Raw genomic sequence first — 18,406 nt, 5'->3', positions numbered from 1 at the left:
CCCTGCCTTCGTAGCTGTTCTGTGTCTAAGTGTGTTCTGCTAACAATGTACAAGAAAATATTGGGCACTGGATTCAGTTAACTGGATTCAGAGTCCCACTAGCAGAAGGCAGCAGGTCTTCCATCAGCACAATCGAGCTTTTCTCTCCTCCTCCCCCTGTGCCTCCCTCCCACCACCACCAATTAGCCCTGGGGTATTGGGGAGAACCCCCAGAACAGCCAGGGGGTGGTTCTCTAATACCCCAGAAGAAGAAGAGAGGAGATAATTCCATCTGGCAAGCTGAGAGACTTGCGCTGACAGAATGATCTTCTAAGTCCTGTGTTGAATTTCCCCCTCTGCCTCAGGATTTGCTAGCAGGCGGCATAATTGATACTTGTGTAATATAATAGATGCACACAGGGCTTGAGCAAACTAACCCACACTTTAAAACTGTATGTCTGCAGAGGAAGAACAATGAGCTTACTGCCGCTCCTTTGGCTCAAGAGGTCTATGCTTCAGCTCAAAGGAAGAGCTACGGTAGCTTTTCATTTCTATCTTCCTATTCTGACCACTAGTAAGTTTTCTTATCGAAGGAAGGTATTGTGTTGGAGCCACATGGACAGGAGTGGTGCAGTCCAGCGTTTGTGAGTTGTAGGAAGTGGCTAGTGAGTGAGAAGGAGCAGGGAGTGAGAAGCCGTCTACTAGCTGAAATGTCAAGGGATTCCCTAATGGGGACCGGGGGGGGGGAGGAGAACCAGGGTCCCAATCATTTAAAAGAAGCGCCATCCAACATGAATTTGCATCTCCAAGCAGATCAACACCATACATTTAAAGCACATTCAAGTGCACCTTTAAAGCATTCTTCTTCTTCTTTGGCGATCACTCGTAGCCGAGTAAGATTGTCTTCCATAAACACGATTTTAACAATGGGTCTGTAAGTGACTGTGGAGGCCAATTCTGGATCCGCACATCCTTCCACAGTGGGGACATTGGTTTCCATGTGGGAGTTCATCACGGTGCGAATTTGCCAAGCGTGCCTTCCTCTTAGCATGTTTCTCCCTTGCGTCCTGAGATCGAGTTTCTTCAAAGCCCATGACACGAGTTTCTTCAAAGCCCAACTGGAGCGCTCGCAGGCCAGTGTTTCCCAGTTGTCAGTGTTTACACTACATTTTTAAAGATTTGCCTTGAGACAGTCTTTAAACCTCTTTTGTTGACCACCAGCATTACGCTTTCCATTTTTAAGTTCAGAATAGAGCAGTTGCTTTGGAAGACGATCACCAGGCATCCGCACAACATGACCAGTCCAACGAAGTTGATGTTGAAGAATCATTGCTTCAACACTGGTGATCTTTGCTTCTTCCAGTACACTGATATTAGTTCGCCTGTCTTCCCAAGTGATGTGTAAAAATTTTCACCTTTAAAGCATAGTTTCCCCCTCACAGACCTACAGTTCCCAGCATGCACCTTTAACAAACTACAGTTCCAAGCATTCTTTTTTTGGGTGTGTGTGTGTGAAGTCACGTGTGTCAGAGGTGCTTTAAACATGTGGTGTGGATCTACCTTCGTTCAGTTCTCCCCTCTCTCACAATCCCAGTGGCCAGAAGGAGTACTGCAGTTAACTTAATACATAACACCCAGCCTCTGAAAAATTCCCCTCTGAGGAAAATACAGAAACTCACCCAGCACAAACACAGGCATGAAACCTCCGCAAGGTATCGGCATGGTCGTGGCAATGACAGACATCCAGAACTAGGACAGAGGTGACAGGCGGCAATAGTTAGTGTGCGGCACTGGTGGGGCCTCTCTCACAGCTCCGCTGAACTTACTCAGAAATGGACCAAGAAGATGACAGATGTGGGGAAGGAGAAAAGGAGTTGCAGGTTTGGGGGAGCATAAAAGCAACAAGGGCAGTTCAAGCAAGCCAGCCGCGTACCCTGGGGTGGCTGACTGCCCAGGACAGGGATGGCCAATCTGGCTCATCACTACCACATTCCCTGTCCCTTCTCAGTCTCAGTCTCTAGTCTGGTTAAAAAGGAAGTAAGTGTTCATAAAGGTATTCTGGGATCAGACCTGTGTACAGTGGTGCCTCGCTAGACGAATTTAATTCGTTCCACAGGTCTTTTCTTATAACGAAAAATTCGTCTAGCGAATCCCATAGGAATGCATTGAAAAATTTTTGAATTTTTTTTGCCCATAGGAACGCATTAATTGAATTTCAATGCATTCCTATGGGAAACCGTGATTCGCTAGACGAATTTTTCATAAAATGAATTCTTCTAGCGAGGCAACCTCCGCTCGAAAAATCCTTTCGTTAAGTGGAAATTTCGTTAAGCAGGGCATTCGTTAAGCGACACACCACTGTATATGAGCGCACAGAGAATAAGCTTGTTAATTTTTTAGTTGTTTCGAGTATGTTGAGCCAGTCTCTCTTGCTGGAAGTATCACATTTTGACACCTGTTTTCTCCACCCCACCCCCCGCCATGTGTAGATCCACCCTGGGGCTGGTGCAGAGGTGCAGGGAAAGAAATAAAGGAGGCTCGATTTTGGAAAGAGGGTGATGGGGAGTGGGAGGGGAGAGTCAAGTGTTTATAGTTATTTGACCCTTGCAGGGTGCTGCAACTGTGGCTCTCTGGGAGTCTGTGGCATTGTTGATGCATTAGCTGCCTGCAGTAGCAGTTCTTTTTGCCCCCTCTTATACTCTGTTTGTTGCTGAGTTGTAAACAAATAAAATATTACAAAGGCACCCTAAGGGTTCTGTGCTCTCTCTCATCTAAACAAAACCCCATAAGCACTCCCCCCGGAATTTCCCACTGCTCCGAAGTAGGAAACATGTACTGTAACTACATTTTTTCCTAGAGGCCTTTCATTAAGCTATGGAGGAGGAAGGACTTCACAGAATTGCAGGCATCCCAAAAGACATATTTAGGTTAATGCTAGCAAAGTGATTTCTAGTTGATGGTACAAAAGCAGTGCACCTAATGGAGAGTATTCACCATTAAAATTCATAGAGGATAACTTCGTGGCGCAGGGAATAATTTTGCCTCTGCACGAAGCCCATCTCATTCAGTAAGCCTCCCTAATATGTGTAGGTTGGAAAATATTGGTGCCCATTGTGTAGTTTGCTCGATACTTTCGACTTCAACACAAGAGGTTATTTTCTGTCACCCAGAAGATGGAGCAGACTTTTCCTGCAGGACTGGAACTCCCAGGGAGACAGGTTTTGGCTAAACATCAAGAGTGAAATCAGCAGTGGAATGATTGCCTTGGGAGGAGGTAGGCTATCTCTCCATCGCCAGAGATGTTTTAGCAGAGGTGGCAGACCATGTCTATGATTCTGTGAGCCAGCTGATAAATCTCCAATAAGGCAAATAAAACCTGAAACACTCTCCGTGAACACTTTGCAGAATATCTGTCTTCATGGCTGTTGCCAGCCATGTAAAAGCAGGGTCCCCCGGTGCTTATTGTCTATGGCTCCCAGTTCTACCTACAATGGTGGTTTCCCCAGCCACTCTGGGCGGCTTCCAACAGAAGTATTAAAATACAATAATTTATTAAACATTAAACGCTTCCCTAAACAGGGCTGCCTTCAGATGTCCTCTAAAAGTCTGGTCTTGTTTTTCTCTTTGACATCTGGTGGGAGGACGTTCCACAGGGCGGGTGCCACTACCGAGAAGGCCCTCTGCCTGGTTCCCTGTAACTTAACTTCTCGCAGTGAGGGAACCGCCAGAAGGCCCTCGGTGCTGGACCTCAGTGTCCGGGCAGAACAATGGAGGTGGAGATGCTCCTTCAGGTATACCAGACCGAAGCCATTTAGGGCTTTAAAGGTCAGCACCAACACTTTGAATTGTGCTCGGAAACGTACTGGGAGCCAATGTAGGTCTTTCAAGACTGGTATAGTGTTTGGTGTGCTTGTGCATCCAACACAGCCACATGGGTGGGGAAGTATAGTTCCCCTGAGCTTTTGAACCACTTATTTCATTTGCACAATAGCACCTTTTAATGCAATTCCAAAGGGAGGATCATATCCTACCAATTACCACGCCCATCTTCTTCCCCTACTCTGGCTGCAGGACAGATTGAATAGAGGACACGGTGTATTCAGGTTATTTCCACACCAGGGCCCCTTAGTGCCCCTGATGCGTTGCTTTTAAACAACCACATGGAAGCAGAATTAACCTAGTGATTATACACAGCACTTTATACTGGACTATATTCTCCATGACAATCTCGGAATGCCCCTCCCCATACGGGCAAGTTCTCCTTACGTATAGTCAGAAATAAGTTATGTTCAGCTAAGCTCCCGCATCCTTTAATTAGTGGTTTCCCACTCTATAGCTGTTGTTACTGAGCATATTTCTTAAAGATGTGAAGTTGCCGATGAGAAAAGCCCCCCCCTAGTCAGACGGAAGGAGTTCTGGACGCGTTCGGAGAATTTATGAGCTGTGACGCACTTTAAATTGGAGCAGCGACCTGAAGCTAAGTTCAGCTTAGCTAAGTTCAGCTATAGGGCAAGGAGATCCATTAATTTACCAAGAGTTCATGGTTGGATGTTTGGGTCTCCTGCCTGAAAAAGCTGTAAATTCTATAAAGATAAATAAATCGTAAATCTTCATGGCTATGAGAGAAAATGAAAGTGATTTGAGCCTTTTAAGATGGCGCTGCTACTCCGTCGCAACAGGGAGCTCCACTAAGAAGATTTATGGGGAGGCTGGACTGATTAACTCACACAGGAGAAAGAACATCTGTGAAACTTCGTTTGACATTTATCTCAGCAGCTGGAACAATCGGATGAAAGTGGAAAACATCTAGGTGACTGTAAGGGGAAGATTTGGAATATTATGAGCTTGGAGGACGATTTGAACTTTAGAAATAAGACGGCAGTGGACAGTTGCGAGGAATTCCCAATTTCTTGAAGCATGGGAACCCAAAAATAAATTATTTAGATGATTTGGCATAACATTCGGTTTGATTGATATATATATGTGTATAATTTGAAATATTGAAATGTGATATAATTGGTTTTAATTGGAAAATTAATAAAAATATTTTTTTTAAAAAAAAAATAATTAGTGGTTTCCCACTTTCTTTTGAATGGTTATGATAAAAGATTAATTGGAGTCATTAATGTTTCAGGAAGGGACCAGTTAAAGGGCAATGGCTGCAAATGAACAGGAAGCAACTAATTAACTACTTTAAAATAAAGGGCTACCAAAAAAACAGCTACTAATTAAAGGGGTAATAGCCTGAAAAGCTTCCATAGCACTTGAAAAGTCCACACTCAATAAGGCTAGCACTGCAATTGTACTTTAAAAAGAAAAAAAAGAGCCTGAAAAGAAAGACAGAAGGATATCACAGAACACACTGGGGTGCAATTATTTGACAGTGACACTATCTGGATTGTCCATAGCAGCTAAGTGAACAGACATTATCCCTATTCCAGACTAAGTGGCTGATGTGAAAGAAACCCCCATTATCCCTGAATGTTCTCCTGCATGATCTGGGGTGAATCAGGGTATCTCATCCACTACATTAAACTCTCTCCAATAAAACCTCTTCAGCTGGCCTGGTCCAAAAGAACATACCAATTGCCTCAGAAAATAATGAGCGACTTTACAGCTCACTGCTCCTGCTAAAGGAAAATAGCTGCAAGGGACCAGGAGGAAGCGATCCACATTCAGCGTAATCGGGTGGGCTCCCTACCTTCATGACGAAGAAGAGAAGAATGATGACAAACACGCTGACTTTGGGATGGATCCAGACTGCAGACCTTCCCAGGATCTGGGGGTCCCCTGTATGCTTTACCCAGGTGAAGTTATCAAAGAGGCTGCTAATGGCTTCTCTGGGCATCAACTGCAAGGAGAGACAAAGGAATGAGGGACTAGGCTTTCGCCATAAAGGGAACAATATTCTGTTTGGAACTGTGTGTATTAGGTGCTGAGAAACCGTGTGTGTGTGTGCGTGTGTAGGCTCTTTGTGACAAGGTAAAACAAAATTCAGCAAGGACTGATATTTGTGACCTGTACAAGTTATACAAACTGAACAAATAGGCTTGCCTGGCCTTATTTTTGCTTCCTCTCGCCTCTGAGGTTTCATGAGAAATTGCCTGTACACTTTCAAGCATATCTTCACAACCATTAAGAGCTAGGAAAACACTGCATTGGCTTCTGAGTTTTTGTCTTTTCTAATGAAACCTGAGAGACTCGGGAAGCTGGTTTCTGTCGCCAGTACCACACTCGGCAGGTCTCTGTACTCCAATGAAACCATGGCATACACAAAGCCCTGCTTATATCTGGATGTGAATTGCAGAGGCTCTTTCTGCACTTTCAGAAACAATTCTATCTTCGACATTCTCCTGTTCAGTTTGTTCTTATAAATACCTCGTCATGCAGCTGAGAGGTAACAATTGTTCAGAAACCAAAAGGTTTCCAAGGAGGAAATCCAAGATGTGTACACTCACTAATTCTGCTTCCATTGTGCCCCCACCAATGGTTTGGGCAGTGGTGTACACGCACCATACTCTGTGTATTGCCTGTTGTTTCTTATGAAATACTGTGCTTTGATGACATTGCCCCCAAACTAGCTTCGAATTGACAAAAAGAATGACGTAGTTATGTTTTAAGCCAGTAGCATGTACAGAGTCCCATATTTTGCAATATAATTGTGAGCAGATCACAGTTCACAGAACCACTGTGTATGTGCTAATTCAATGATTCCCAAACTTTTCACCACGCACCACTTGGAAATTGCTGAGGATCAACAAATTTTCTGTTGTGGGAGCAATTTCAATGTACTGTAAAAGGGTAAAGGACCCCTGACAGTTAAGTCCAGTCGCGAATGACTCTGGGGTCATGGCACACATCTCGCTTTACTGGCCGAGGGAGCCAACGTTTGTCCGCAGACAGTTTTTCCGGGTCATGTGGCCAGCATGACTAAGCCGCTTCTGGTGAAATCAGAGCAGCACACAGAAACACTGTTTACCTTCCCACCGGAGTGGTACTTATTTATCTACTTGAACTTTGACATGCTTTCGAACTGCTAAGTTGGCAGGAGCTAGGACACCCCGGCGTGGATATTCAAACCACCGACCTTCCGAATGGCAAGCCCTAGGCTCAGTGGTTTAGACCAGAGTGCCACCTGCGCCCCTCAATGTACTGTACTAGTACTGTACTAGATGCTATATAACTTTAATTGCATTTTTTCTATTTATTCTATATAATGTACTTTACTGTATTGTGATTTGAATTCCACATAAATTCAAACTAATAATATAAATATAGTATGAGAAATAAAAGAAGCAATAAAAGAAGAAGAGGAGGAGGAGTTTGGATTTGATATCCTGCTTTATCACTACCCGAAGGAGTCTCAAAGCGGCTAACATTCTCCTTTCCCTTCCTCCCCCACAACAGACACTCTGTGAGGTGAGTGGGGCTGAGAGACTTCAAAGAAGTGTGACTAGCCCAAGGTCACCCAGCAGCTGCATGTGGAGGAGCGAAGACTCGAACCCGGTTCACCAGATGCGTCATCAAGGGCACATTTCACCCACAGCAAAGTGCTCTGGGGACTGTGCCAGTGGGAGGTGGGGGAGGGGAGGTGACTTGAGGACCAGACATATAGGTCCTGAGGGCCATATTTGACTCCCGGGCCTGAGGTCCCTAACCTGTCTTAGTCAATGCAAGGTAGAATGGGATTACTACTACAGTACTTTCCTTCTTAGCATGCACACAAAACAGAGAGGGATGGTGCTTGTTCACTCCCCAATGGAGTGATAGCACAATCAGTAGAGAAGTGTGTGTGTCCCCCCGCCCAGCTGATGGAAGCTACTGCTGTTGGAAAAGGAGGCACAGACAAATTCTAGGTTGAGAAAACTGTACCCCTCATTCTGTGAAATAGGCTTTAGGCATTTATGGACCTATAACAATACTCTCACCTCTCCAGCCATAAACTGCCCGAAGCCTGGGGGGAATGTCAAGGACGCTATCACAAAGGTTATAACCCCTGGATATATAAGGCGGCTAGAATAGAAAAGAAGCAGAAGTTAAGTGCCAATTCATACATCAAACCCAGAAAAAAAACTGCTGCAAAAGCCCCTCTCCCTTGTTTAAATTGAGCCAGAGAGCAACTCTGCCCTCGCCCCTCCTAAGCCCAATGAACTCTGCCAGGGTCTCTAGCCTGACTTCAACAATATCTGCTTTCTGCAAAACAAGAAGGCATTGTGATATTTCAGTTGGCAGCCTCCCTTAAGCTTATTTCAAAAGAAAAAGCGACACTCATGAAAGACTATTGTTTACTTTCTACATTTAAGAGCATTTCCTGTGTCATGTTTTGCCCGACCAATACAGTTTGCATTAAAATGAACATCCCAATAATCTTCCCAATAAAATAACCTGAGATCAATGCAGCACAGGGTATTTTCAGATGCTGCTGCTGAACATTTACTTCACACAGCGGCTCCTACTGGCTGGGATTCAGAGCAGGGTCATTATTACAGTGGCTGGGTAGGTCCTGCTGCCGCCATCATTGAGCAAAGGAAGAGAATAACTCTATAAAAGCATACTCACTATTTGGTTAGGAATTGACTTAGGGCCGTATGTCGACGTACACACAAAACCACCTGCCGGTTGAAGTAAACAAAAAACGCTCCAAGGAACCCAGAACAGATCCTAAAGCAAAGGAAATTTTTAAAAATTAATAAATGTGGGCATTGCCAACTTTTAAAAATGGTTTATGTATGAATTTACAGGTTCAGGGTCCATATGAACCCTAGGACCCTCTCCCCCAAAGCCTAACTTTATTCTTTAAGCAGGGATAAGCATCAAAGGGATGCAGGTGGCGCTGTGGGTTAAACCACAGAGCCTAGGGCTTGTTGATCAGAAAGTCGGTGGTTCGAATCCCTGTGACGGGGTGAGCTCCCGTTGCTCAGTCCCAGCTCCTGCCAACCTAGCAGTTCGAAAGCACGTCAAAGTGCAAGTAGATAAATAGGGACCGCTACAGCGGGAAGGTAAACGGCGTTTCCGTGTGCTGCTCTGGTTGGCCAGAAGCGGCTTTCTCATGCTGGCCACATGACCTGGAAGCTGTACACCGGCTCCCTCGGCCAATAATGCAAGATGAGAGCCACAACCCCAGAGTTGGTCATGACTGGACCTAATGGTCAGGGGTCCCTTTACCTTTACCTTTAAGCATCAAAGTAGGCAGCTGTCAGGGACTGGGCAGAGGAGGAATGGTGGAGACCATCTCCCCAGCCTGACCCTTCCAGAGAAGAGGAAGACAGTTTGGAATTACAGCAGGGGTTTGAGGGAGGTCACAGCTCAGAGGCTGATGAGGGGAAAAGTTGGGAAATAATGGGAGAGGAGGAGGAGGAAGAAGCACTAGGAGGGCGACAGCTGACAAACACAGTGTCTTTACAAAGCATTCCAGACTCCCCCCCTCTCCCAGAACCTGGCGAGCCTTGAAAGTAGGAGAGCAAAGAGCTCAAAAGCAGAGGGCGCTTGTCAGCACCCGTAGGGATGATGCATGAGGGAGTAGGAGAGAAGGAAGGGGTGGAGATTCACTTGGGACAACGCCATTATCTAAGAGGCTGTGTTCCAAAGCCTCTCACTGAATAAAAAGCGAATGGTAAGGAACTTTTCCTTGTCTTTGTACATTCCTGGGCAACCGGCCGTGGGAGTTGCTTGCAGCTGCCTGACAGCAGCATATCCAGAAACTATATACAGTATGAGTAACCAAAAAACAAACAAACCCTAGAGCCTGGTCTGTACAAATCCAGCAGAATGAGATGGGTCTTGTCCACTTCAAGCTGCAGCTGGTTAATACTATTTTGAATGCTCCTCCATGTAAACACAAACTATTTCTCTCTTGCTTGCTCTCATTAAAAAAATACCAAGCCACATCAGTGAGCTCAGACCGCTTTGTGTACCCCTAATTTTCTATTTGCAGTAAGGATTATTTTAAAAAAATCAAAAATCAGGAGAGCTCTTTAAAAATGTGAGCCACTTTACAGGCCATTCTACCACCTCAGGATGCCACAACCTCATTCCCACCCCACAGCCCTTGGGCAAGCCCTATTATTTTGTCCATGGGGAAGATAATAAAATAGAGGATTGTTTCTTTCAGCTCAACAAGCATCTAACACCATTTGCAACTGGTGAACTTGTTTTTAAATGGCTTTTTTTAAAAATAAAAAGGCCCCTTTTCCTCAACCCAGCCCTGATAACTGAACGAAAGCAAGTTCCAGGGCTGATTTAGGGGGGAAATGAAATCCATTCTTTCCTGTAGTGGCCAGGAGCAAGCAGGATCCCAGAGTGCCTTTGAAAGTCGTGTGCAAGTGGGAATTTTGCCAGGCGCAGCTTTTCTCAACCCTTTGCAACAGCAAGCTGCATCCGCAAAAAAACCCACCTAGATGCCATTCAGGGGCGCTGTTCTTTTCCTTTGCATCTGGCCACCTTGCAGCCACAATTTCTCATGAGAAAAACATGACAATGTTTCTGTTCCGAACTGAGTCATTCAGTGGAGGACTCTAAGCAAGCAGTAGCTCCGCTTTATACAGAGAGTTTTCAAGTGGGGGGGGGCAGCCTTACATCGTTTTGCATCACAATTAGCCATGTCCCTTTGGGCTTACCCTATTACGGCAAAAGCTGGCAGCTCCTGAAGGTCGAAGGGGAAATCCATGCGGAAGTTTGTTCTGAAGAGGGCTGTGATGGTGACTGCGAAGCGGGGGTGAAAAAGGCAGGAAGAATTACGACCGTGGAAAAATAGAATGTGAGAGAATTTTAAATGTGTACTACAGAAAGCAGGAGCCCCGGGGGTGGCGGAAAGCCTAGAAAAAATATGAGATATCGATGCGCAAGCACAAGGGACAGCAAGGCAGCATCGCAGAAGCCTTCTTGCAGCAACTGCCACAGTTCTTAGCACCTCACTTGAAAAGACTTGGTAATGTGGATGTTATTTTGATATGTTTTGGGACGGGCCTGGAATACTTCTAGCCTCAAGAACACTTCATTAAGAAAAGGTTTTGCTGTTGCTGTCATCAGGAAGTAGTTCTGGCTCACAAGCAGCACCAAATGGTATATAGTATTTTGATTTGGCATCCTTTCGCATTTTTCTCTTTCAGTTTAATAGAACAGGAAGAGGGAAGCAGTTGCCCTGTCAAAAAAATTTCATCTTGTTTGCTGTTGTTTTGGTTTGAATTCCTGCATCATGCCAGAAAAGTCCAATACTGAATCCCCTTTAAAATCCCCTCTTGAAAGTAGCCTGCCATTTATATGGATATCAAACTAGTAGAAAAATCTCTGTGGCCTCCTAAAACACCACAGCACAGCAATGAGAAAATTGGAGGCAGGTTGAATAGGGCTGACAATGTTTTAACAGTGGGGCCAGTGATGGTTTCATACTACTGTTCCTGCTTGTAATGTGAACTAATGTTCTAGCCAATGCAGGTTTCGCAATTGTTTAGCAAAGCGGTCAAAGCAATTGGCTCCATATATGCATTAAACCAGGGGTAGGCAACCTACAGCCTCTGGGCCGGATGCGGCCCAACCGCCTTCTCAATCCGGCCCGTGAATGGTCCAGGAATCAGCGTGTTTTTACATGAGTAGAATGTGTGCTGGGTTATTTGTAGGGCATAGGAATTTGTTCATTTCCCCCCTCAAAATATAGTCCGGCCCACCACATGGTCTGAGGGACGGTGGACCTGCCCACGGCTGAAAAAGGTTGCTGACCCCTGCATTAAACTATCCTGAGGATGATGTTTCTGACCAGGGGTGCCAACTTGAATAAAATTTTGGGGAGGGGGCAAGTAAACCCCACCCCATGTAATCGATCACACAATGCAGTGTGCACACACCATTCAAATATTTTATTGGGGGTGACGAAGCTCCCTCAGCCCCTAGGAGTTGGCTCCTATGCTTCTGCCTGTGGTGTAGATCAGGGGTCAGCAAACATTTTCAGCAGAGGGCCGGTCCACTGTCCCTCAGACCTTGTGGGGGGGCCGGACTATATTTTTTGGGGGAAATGAACGAATTCCTATGTCCCACAAATAACCCAGAGATGCATTTTAAATAAAAGCACACATTCTACTCATGTAAAAACACCAGGCAGGCCCCATAACTCTGGGTTGAGATGCATTTTAAATAAAAGGACACATTCTACTCATGTAAAAACATGCTGATTCCTGGACCATCTGCGGGCCGGATTTAGAAGGCTATTGGGCCGGATCCGGCCTCCGGGCCTTAGTTTGGGGACCCCTGGTGTAGATGAATTTAAGAACTGGAACAAGGAGTGGGTAGCAACTCACAGCACTAGAACAGCATGCAAAAAGAGTTCACCTGGCTCTCTCCCTCCAACCCTCCAACCTTGAAGAAGTCGCTTGTGCAGTGACACCCTTGGGATGGGGGAGGACATACAGTCAGAGCAGACTAGGAAGGAAGTCAATTATGGAATCCTACCTGCATCTTTGTTCCAAACAGCAAAGACTCGGAAAACAAAGGCACTGAACGTAGCCGCAAAAAATCCGCGCCAGTAGTTGCGAACTGCAAAGTAGGTGGAAGTTACTTCGATGCTGAAGAGCACACCTATGGGGAAGAAGGATGTTCTCAGCAATGCATAAGAGCTCCTCTCCCCAACCACAAACCTGCTCCCAAAGTCACTTGAGAATACCTTGAATTCTATCCCCCCAGGGCATGAATTAACAGGAATTTGCAAAAGTAGTAGAGAGAAAATTATAGGAGGGTTGTGGTGTTTGAATTGTTTCACCTTAACATGGTTTCCTTCAGCTAAGGCTAAGCATGAGCGAAAAGAAACAATGCCCTTGATTCTGCGGTACTGTGGGGAAGGTATGGGGGTGTACCATACACCCAGAGAACTTGTCATTGTGCCATGGGCGTGGTTGAGTCCACCGAACATATTCTCCTAACTTGCCCTTTTTACACAGAGCTTAGGCAAAATCTTATAGCTCCACTTCTACCCCAATTTAGCTTTCTACCCAGAGCAAATCAGGTTTTATACTTGCTGAACAATGCTACTAGGAATACAGCCTCATTGGTGGCCAAATCTCTTTTTTTAGCTTTCAAGCGTTGTAAGACTAAAATCGACACTATTGATTTGGGGCTATCCGTTTAGCCCTTTTTTTAGTGTTGGCTGTGTTACAAACCCTTTCAGATGTTTTAACTTTGTATGAATAATTGTATCTTTTTTCTGACTGATGGTCAAATAAAAAGAATGATGATGATGAAACAATTCCCTATTTCAACAGCACAGGGGTTTCCAAACTTTCTGCTTTGAGGAAACCATCTCTACCTCTGCTGAAGGGAACCCTGTGCATTGCAGAGGATTTGTGGATCATATTCTGTGCATCACTTCACATGAAATTATGGATGGTGTTAGTCTTTACTGTGTGAACTGAAAACTTTATAATAGCGAAACAAGCTGTTTTCCAGGGAAGCTCGTCCACCATTACGGATTGTCTCACTGAGGAACTATCGATAAACTTCCAAGAAAACGGCAGAGTTCCCCAGAAAGAAGGTTGGAAACCGCTAGCTCAGTGGAGTGGGAACTGCTTCCCAACTGGTTTCTTTCCATACTGCTACACTAATGGGTGCTTCTCTGAATCACAGCATCAGTCCTGGACACATGATTCCAAGATAAGTGCTTTTTTGCTGGAATGGTATGAGAAGAAGCCAATATGGAAACAGCTTCTGTGCTGGCCAGTTATCCAAAACCAAATGCTTTAAAAAAATCAAAAAAGAGGAGGACAAATAGCTAGAGAAGAAGGTACGTAGATTGGAATCTACCAGTAGATCTCTGGGTGATTTGCTGTAGATCAGCAGTGGTTTCTGACTTCCAACCGTTTAATAATGGCAGGAACAAAATGGCTTTCCCCACATAAATTAGGTTGCTGAAATGAAGAAAGCGAACCAGGAGCAGTCTTTTGTGTTCAGTTCCAGTACTAAAAAGCAAAATCCTACGTTCAGAGGCACCCTGGTTTTTTTATTCACTTGCGTGTCTCTCGCACTTAGCTCCGGTTGGTATATTGTGGGTTTCTAGTTTAACAAAACAACAAACCAAGAGTCCTAACAAGCCTGGAATCTGCCTGCCTGCCTGCCTGCATTAGAAAAAGGAACTTAGAGGATGGCTTATAATTTGGGGTGGGTGGGGAGGAGGAAGGATGTGATGTTTCAAGCAAAAGTTAGACGACAGTCAGCATTCACTTGCCTCCCAGTGGTGTCCCGAAACAGCAGCCAACCCCTACTGCACATCCCACAGTCAGGACATCTGTGTAATAATATGGCTGCTACTGGTGGAAGAGACATGAGCGAGAGAGAGAGACAAAGACACACACGGACACACAAAGTGAGACACAGAAGCAGAGAAAGGGAAGAATGAGTGGCAGAATTGGTAGCTAGTGTCAAAGAATGATCAATACCGTAGATGTTATCTAACAACGCACACTGAACCCATTGGAAGATCCTGTACAGTATATGCCAAGAGTTCCTGCCTCATTTCTCACCAACACACAAGCTTGGGTGCACTTAGCAAGAAGGTGATGTAATACCAAAAGGGATTCATGCAAGAGACAAGGCCTCAGCTCTTGTAAATGCAGAATTATCCCATCTTTCCAGAGTCACATGGGAATAATGTATTCAGGTGTCAATTGTTCAAGGGGTTAAGAGATGTAGTGTATGTTACAAATTTCACAAATCACACAGCTCCAACCCAGAAGTGTGGGAAACTGCAATGATTTATCAAGTAGATGGTCATGCGTGAAAATTCGGGGCATGTGTCAATGGCTGCATGTAAACGTGCTAGGAAGCTACAATAGGCAGCATCTTCCCAGTGCAGCACTTGGCACATGTGTAGGATATCCACAGTTTCCTGCAATAAAACGAGAGATGAGCAGTTCGGAGACATTCGATGGAAAATGTCGGAATAGGTATACAACATTTTCCTTGCTTTGTTGAAGTTTGGACAAGGAAAGATGGGGAAGTTAGAGCCACACTCCATGTGCAAAAATATAATATGGTTATGGAATTGTGCTGCTACAGAAGGGAAGTGTGAATATGGAAATACTGTAAAGCTCCCACTCATTTCTATCTGGGAGAAGAATGACAGAGAAGGTGCTGCTGTATCCATGCTTAACAATGTTATTTTAAAAGCACCTCAGATTTTCCCCCCAAGATGCAAAAGAATAGGGGTAAGGGGAAGAGAAACAGTGATTTACGAGAGAGAGAGAGAGAGAGAGAGAGAGAGAGAGAGAGAGAGAGAGAGAGAGAGAGAGAGAGAGAGAGATGGAAAATAGGGACTGTCCCTGAAAAATAGAGGCAGCTAGATCATTGGCATATGTGATTTATACTTACCTTCCAAGTCCCAGACTGCAGAATCCGGGACTGGCAGCCGCGTGACACTGGAAGTTGTGTCGACACAACTTCCGGTGTCACTTTGCCCTTCTATGGGCACCAAAAATGGCTGCCGCCGGCTTCAAAAGTCATGTCTACGCATGTCCGGAAGTGCGTAGACGCAACTTCCGGTGTCGCTCTGCCCATCTATGGGCACCAAAAATGGCCGCCGCCGACACTGGAAGTCGTGTCTATGCACTTCCGGACATGCGTAGACGTGACTTTCAAAGCCGGCGGCGGCCATTTTCTGTGCCCATAGAAGGGCAAATCAGGAAAAAAATGGCAGGAGAAAATAACGGAGAAAAACGGGAGATGAAATGATATGGGTGACAGCCGGGAAAAGGTAAGTAAAAACGGGGGTTTCCCGGGGGAAACAGGGTACTTGGCAGCTATGGATTTATGTCATTCCCTGGAGGAGCGTCTCCACCCCCATCATTCAGTACGAACACTGAGCATAGCTGTCAACCCTTCCTTTTTCTGCAGGAAACTCCCTTATTCCAAGACACAGCTGTCAGCCCCCCCTCCCCTTTTGCTAGAAATTCCCTTATTCCAGCGCCGTTTCCCGCTGCTATCCTGGATTGTTAGATATACAGCATAGACTGTCCCCGGGACAGGTGAGGCTGCTGCTGATCCCTTATTTTCAAATCCGAAAGTTGACAGCTATGACACTGAGGTCCAGCACCGAGGGCCTTCTGGAGGTTCCCTCTCTGCGTGAAGTGAGCTTACAGGGAACCAGGCAGAGGGTCTTCTCGATAGTGGAGCCCGCTATGTGGAACACCCATCTGATGTCCAGGAAATAAAGAACTGCCTGACTTTTAGAAGACATCTGAAGGCAGCCCTGCTTAGGGAAGTTTTTAATGTTTGATGTTTTATCGTGTTTTTTAAATATTTTGTTGGGAGCTGCCCAGGTTGGCTGGGGAAACCCAGCCAGATGGGCAGGGTATAAGTAATATATTATTATTATTATTATTATTATTATTATTATTATTATTATTATTCCCTGCCCAACGCATCCTTCCACCAAAGTCACTTTCTATTTCCCACAGGATGTCCCTTAGTTGCATTTTCTGTTTCTCTGTTGGGTTACGCGAGGTAAAAGAACCACACCGCAGCGCCACGACGGTTATCAGTTGAGCAGAAAACACGGCTTCCATTCCAGAAACTTCCTCAGTCGGGAGCAGGTGGGGTGGGGTGGGTAAACACCTGGTATAAATACGGGAATTGCACTTGCCTCCAAGAGGAGCGCCGAAGCAACATCCAACTCCAACTGCGCAAGCCGCCACCAGGAGGTCGAGCTGCCTGTGCACATTCTGGAATAGAGAGCCCGGCCAGAGAGAAGCATGCCAGGGTTAGGAGGGAGCACGGCCAGGTTAGTCCTCTCCTCCCTCCCCCTCCTCCTCCGGCACAAAGCAACAGCGAGCAGCAAAATCAGACTTCTCTCATAGAGGAATTGAGCAGTGAGCCACACAGCCAGCACCTACGGCGACCCCATTCCTTTCTATGCACCACCAAATACTATATAGCCTATGTGCCAGTTCTCCATACTAGCCTGGCAGTTGTTACCAGCTATTTGGAACGGTATTGCGCAGCCAGTCACCAAGCCAGCCACTGCTACACAGCTCGAGCCTCTTTAGTCGTTCAGCCAGCGTTGTGTGCAATAAGCTTCCGGAGCCACGCCAGCCTCAAGACACAACTGCTTACAACAACCACGTTTCTTAGTGTAATGTTTATGTGTTGTTATTTATTTATTTTTAAAAGGTCCCACCACCCCACTGGATGCCTCGATGCCTGCTGCTAATGCACTAGCCTCGATGAAATCATTCGTGATTATTTACAGCTGCTCAACCACAGAGTATATCCCGTATATATGGGTAGTAGTGACCAACATTTGCACCTTGTGCACCAAAATACAAAACACTATTTCTGGGCAAAAGAAAGTGAAATTCCGCAAGCGGAATAAGTTGTGCCAGTGTACGCTGTTTTACATACATTCCACCCGTTTTGCAATATTTCGCTTCCAAGATTCAGGCTTGCGAGAATGCGGATATATGTTTTTACAAGGTCAGGTGTTGAACAGGACAAGTAGAGCCATGGGTGAGGAATAGGAGGACGTGCAGATTATCAAAGGCTCGTCCCCGGCTATCAGCAGGCCTGTTCAAACCCTCTTTGTTTTCTGATCCTTTGACAGAAGTCCTTTTAACTTTTTCAGCAAATGGTCTAGAAACCGGCAATTTGGTTTACAAAGAAGCTATGGTTTTCAGGGAGCCAAGCTTTGCTTCCGATATTTTAGAATTGGTTCTTTGTTTTTGTTTTTTAAAGAAGAAAAATAGGGTGACCCTAACTCTGACTACAATCAGGCATGGAGTGGTTTTAGCTTCCAAAGCATTTTTGGTTCATGGTTCTTGGAGGGTTCCTCTGTATTTTATATTATTGTAACGGACAGCTAAACCTGCCACTTGCTGTCATTTCCCTCTTGCCAGCTAGTCTAGAATTATTCTGTTTTTATTCATTCTGGTCCTGCCTTCAATATTCTGGGCCTCTGAGGCTCCCCCCCCCCCTTGACAGCCTCCATCACAGACCAGATGGAGCATGCAGAACACTTACCTCATACACACCGCAAAAGATGGACATGAACTTGCTCAGGACGGCAGCACAGATGCTGGCAATATGCACAAAGGGGCCCTGCGGAAGGAAGGAAGGAAGGAAGGAAGGAAGGAAGGAAGGAAGGAAGGAAGGAAGGAAGGAAGGAAGGTTGAGGAGCATCGCTCAATTCAGTTTTATGCCAAAAAAGTAGCAAAGATTCTGCCTCTCCTATCTGTTTTTATCACTCCCATCACCCACCAACATCTTTGTCAGACTCTCTCATGCCACTGAAAAAGCACACTTTCTAAATCTACCTTTAGGCAACCCATGCATGGTTGGCAAGATCATAAATGTAATCAGAATGACACGGTGAGTTAAAGGGTCCTTAACAGGAGAGGAAGAAGGTCCTGCCCTGTTCTTTCTCCCCAGCCCTCCTCCTCACCCTGTCCTCATTAGG

At 45.4% G+C, this 18,406-nt stretch overlaps 1 protein-coding gene across 6 annotated transcripts in view; it reads right to left on the bottom strand.

Moving 5' to 3' along the window:
- The window catches only part of CLCN1 (chloride voltage-gated channel 1), a 108,226-nt gene that overhangs the window by 16,163 nt on the left and 73,657 nt on the right, over positions 1–18,406 (bottom strand). For 5 of the 6 annotated variants that reach the window (XR_009556878.1, XM_035140599.2, XM_035140600.2 and 2 more), the window contains 8 exons: positions 17,971–18,048; positions 14,186–14,264; positions 12,421–12,546; positions 10,596–10,680; positions 8,539–8,640; positions 7,908–7,992; positions 5,681–5,830; positions 1,659–1,728 (listed from right to left, as the gene is read on the bottom strand). Coding sequence is in view for 5 of the 6 variants with exons in the window: in XM_035140599.2 (XP_034996490.2) it covers positions 1,659–1,728; positions 5,681–5,830; positions 7,908–7,992; positions 8,539–8,640; positions 10,596–10,680; positions 12,421–12,546; positions 14,186–14,264; positions 17,971–18,048 (775 nt within the window). In the remaining variant the exon portion in view is untranslated. The remainder of the gene's footprint in view (positions 1–1,658; positions 1,729–5,680; positions 5,831–7,907; positions 7,993–8,538; positions 8,641–10,595; positions 10,681–12,420; positions 12,547–14,185; positions 14,265–17,970; positions 18,049–18,406) is intronic. The other variant, XM_035140601.2, reaches the window with a different exon arrangement.

The sequence above is a fragment of the Zootoca vivipara genome, chromosome 16 (assembly GCF_963506605.1).
Source record: "Zootoca vivipara chromosome 16, rZooViv1.1, whole genome shotgun sequence".
NCBI lineage: Eukaryota > Metazoa > Chordata > Lepidosauria > Squamata > Lacertidae > Zootoca > Zootoca vivipara.
The sequence above is the reverse complement of the archived record's forward strand: the minus strand, read 5'-3'. Positions and strand labels throughout refer to the sequence as shown.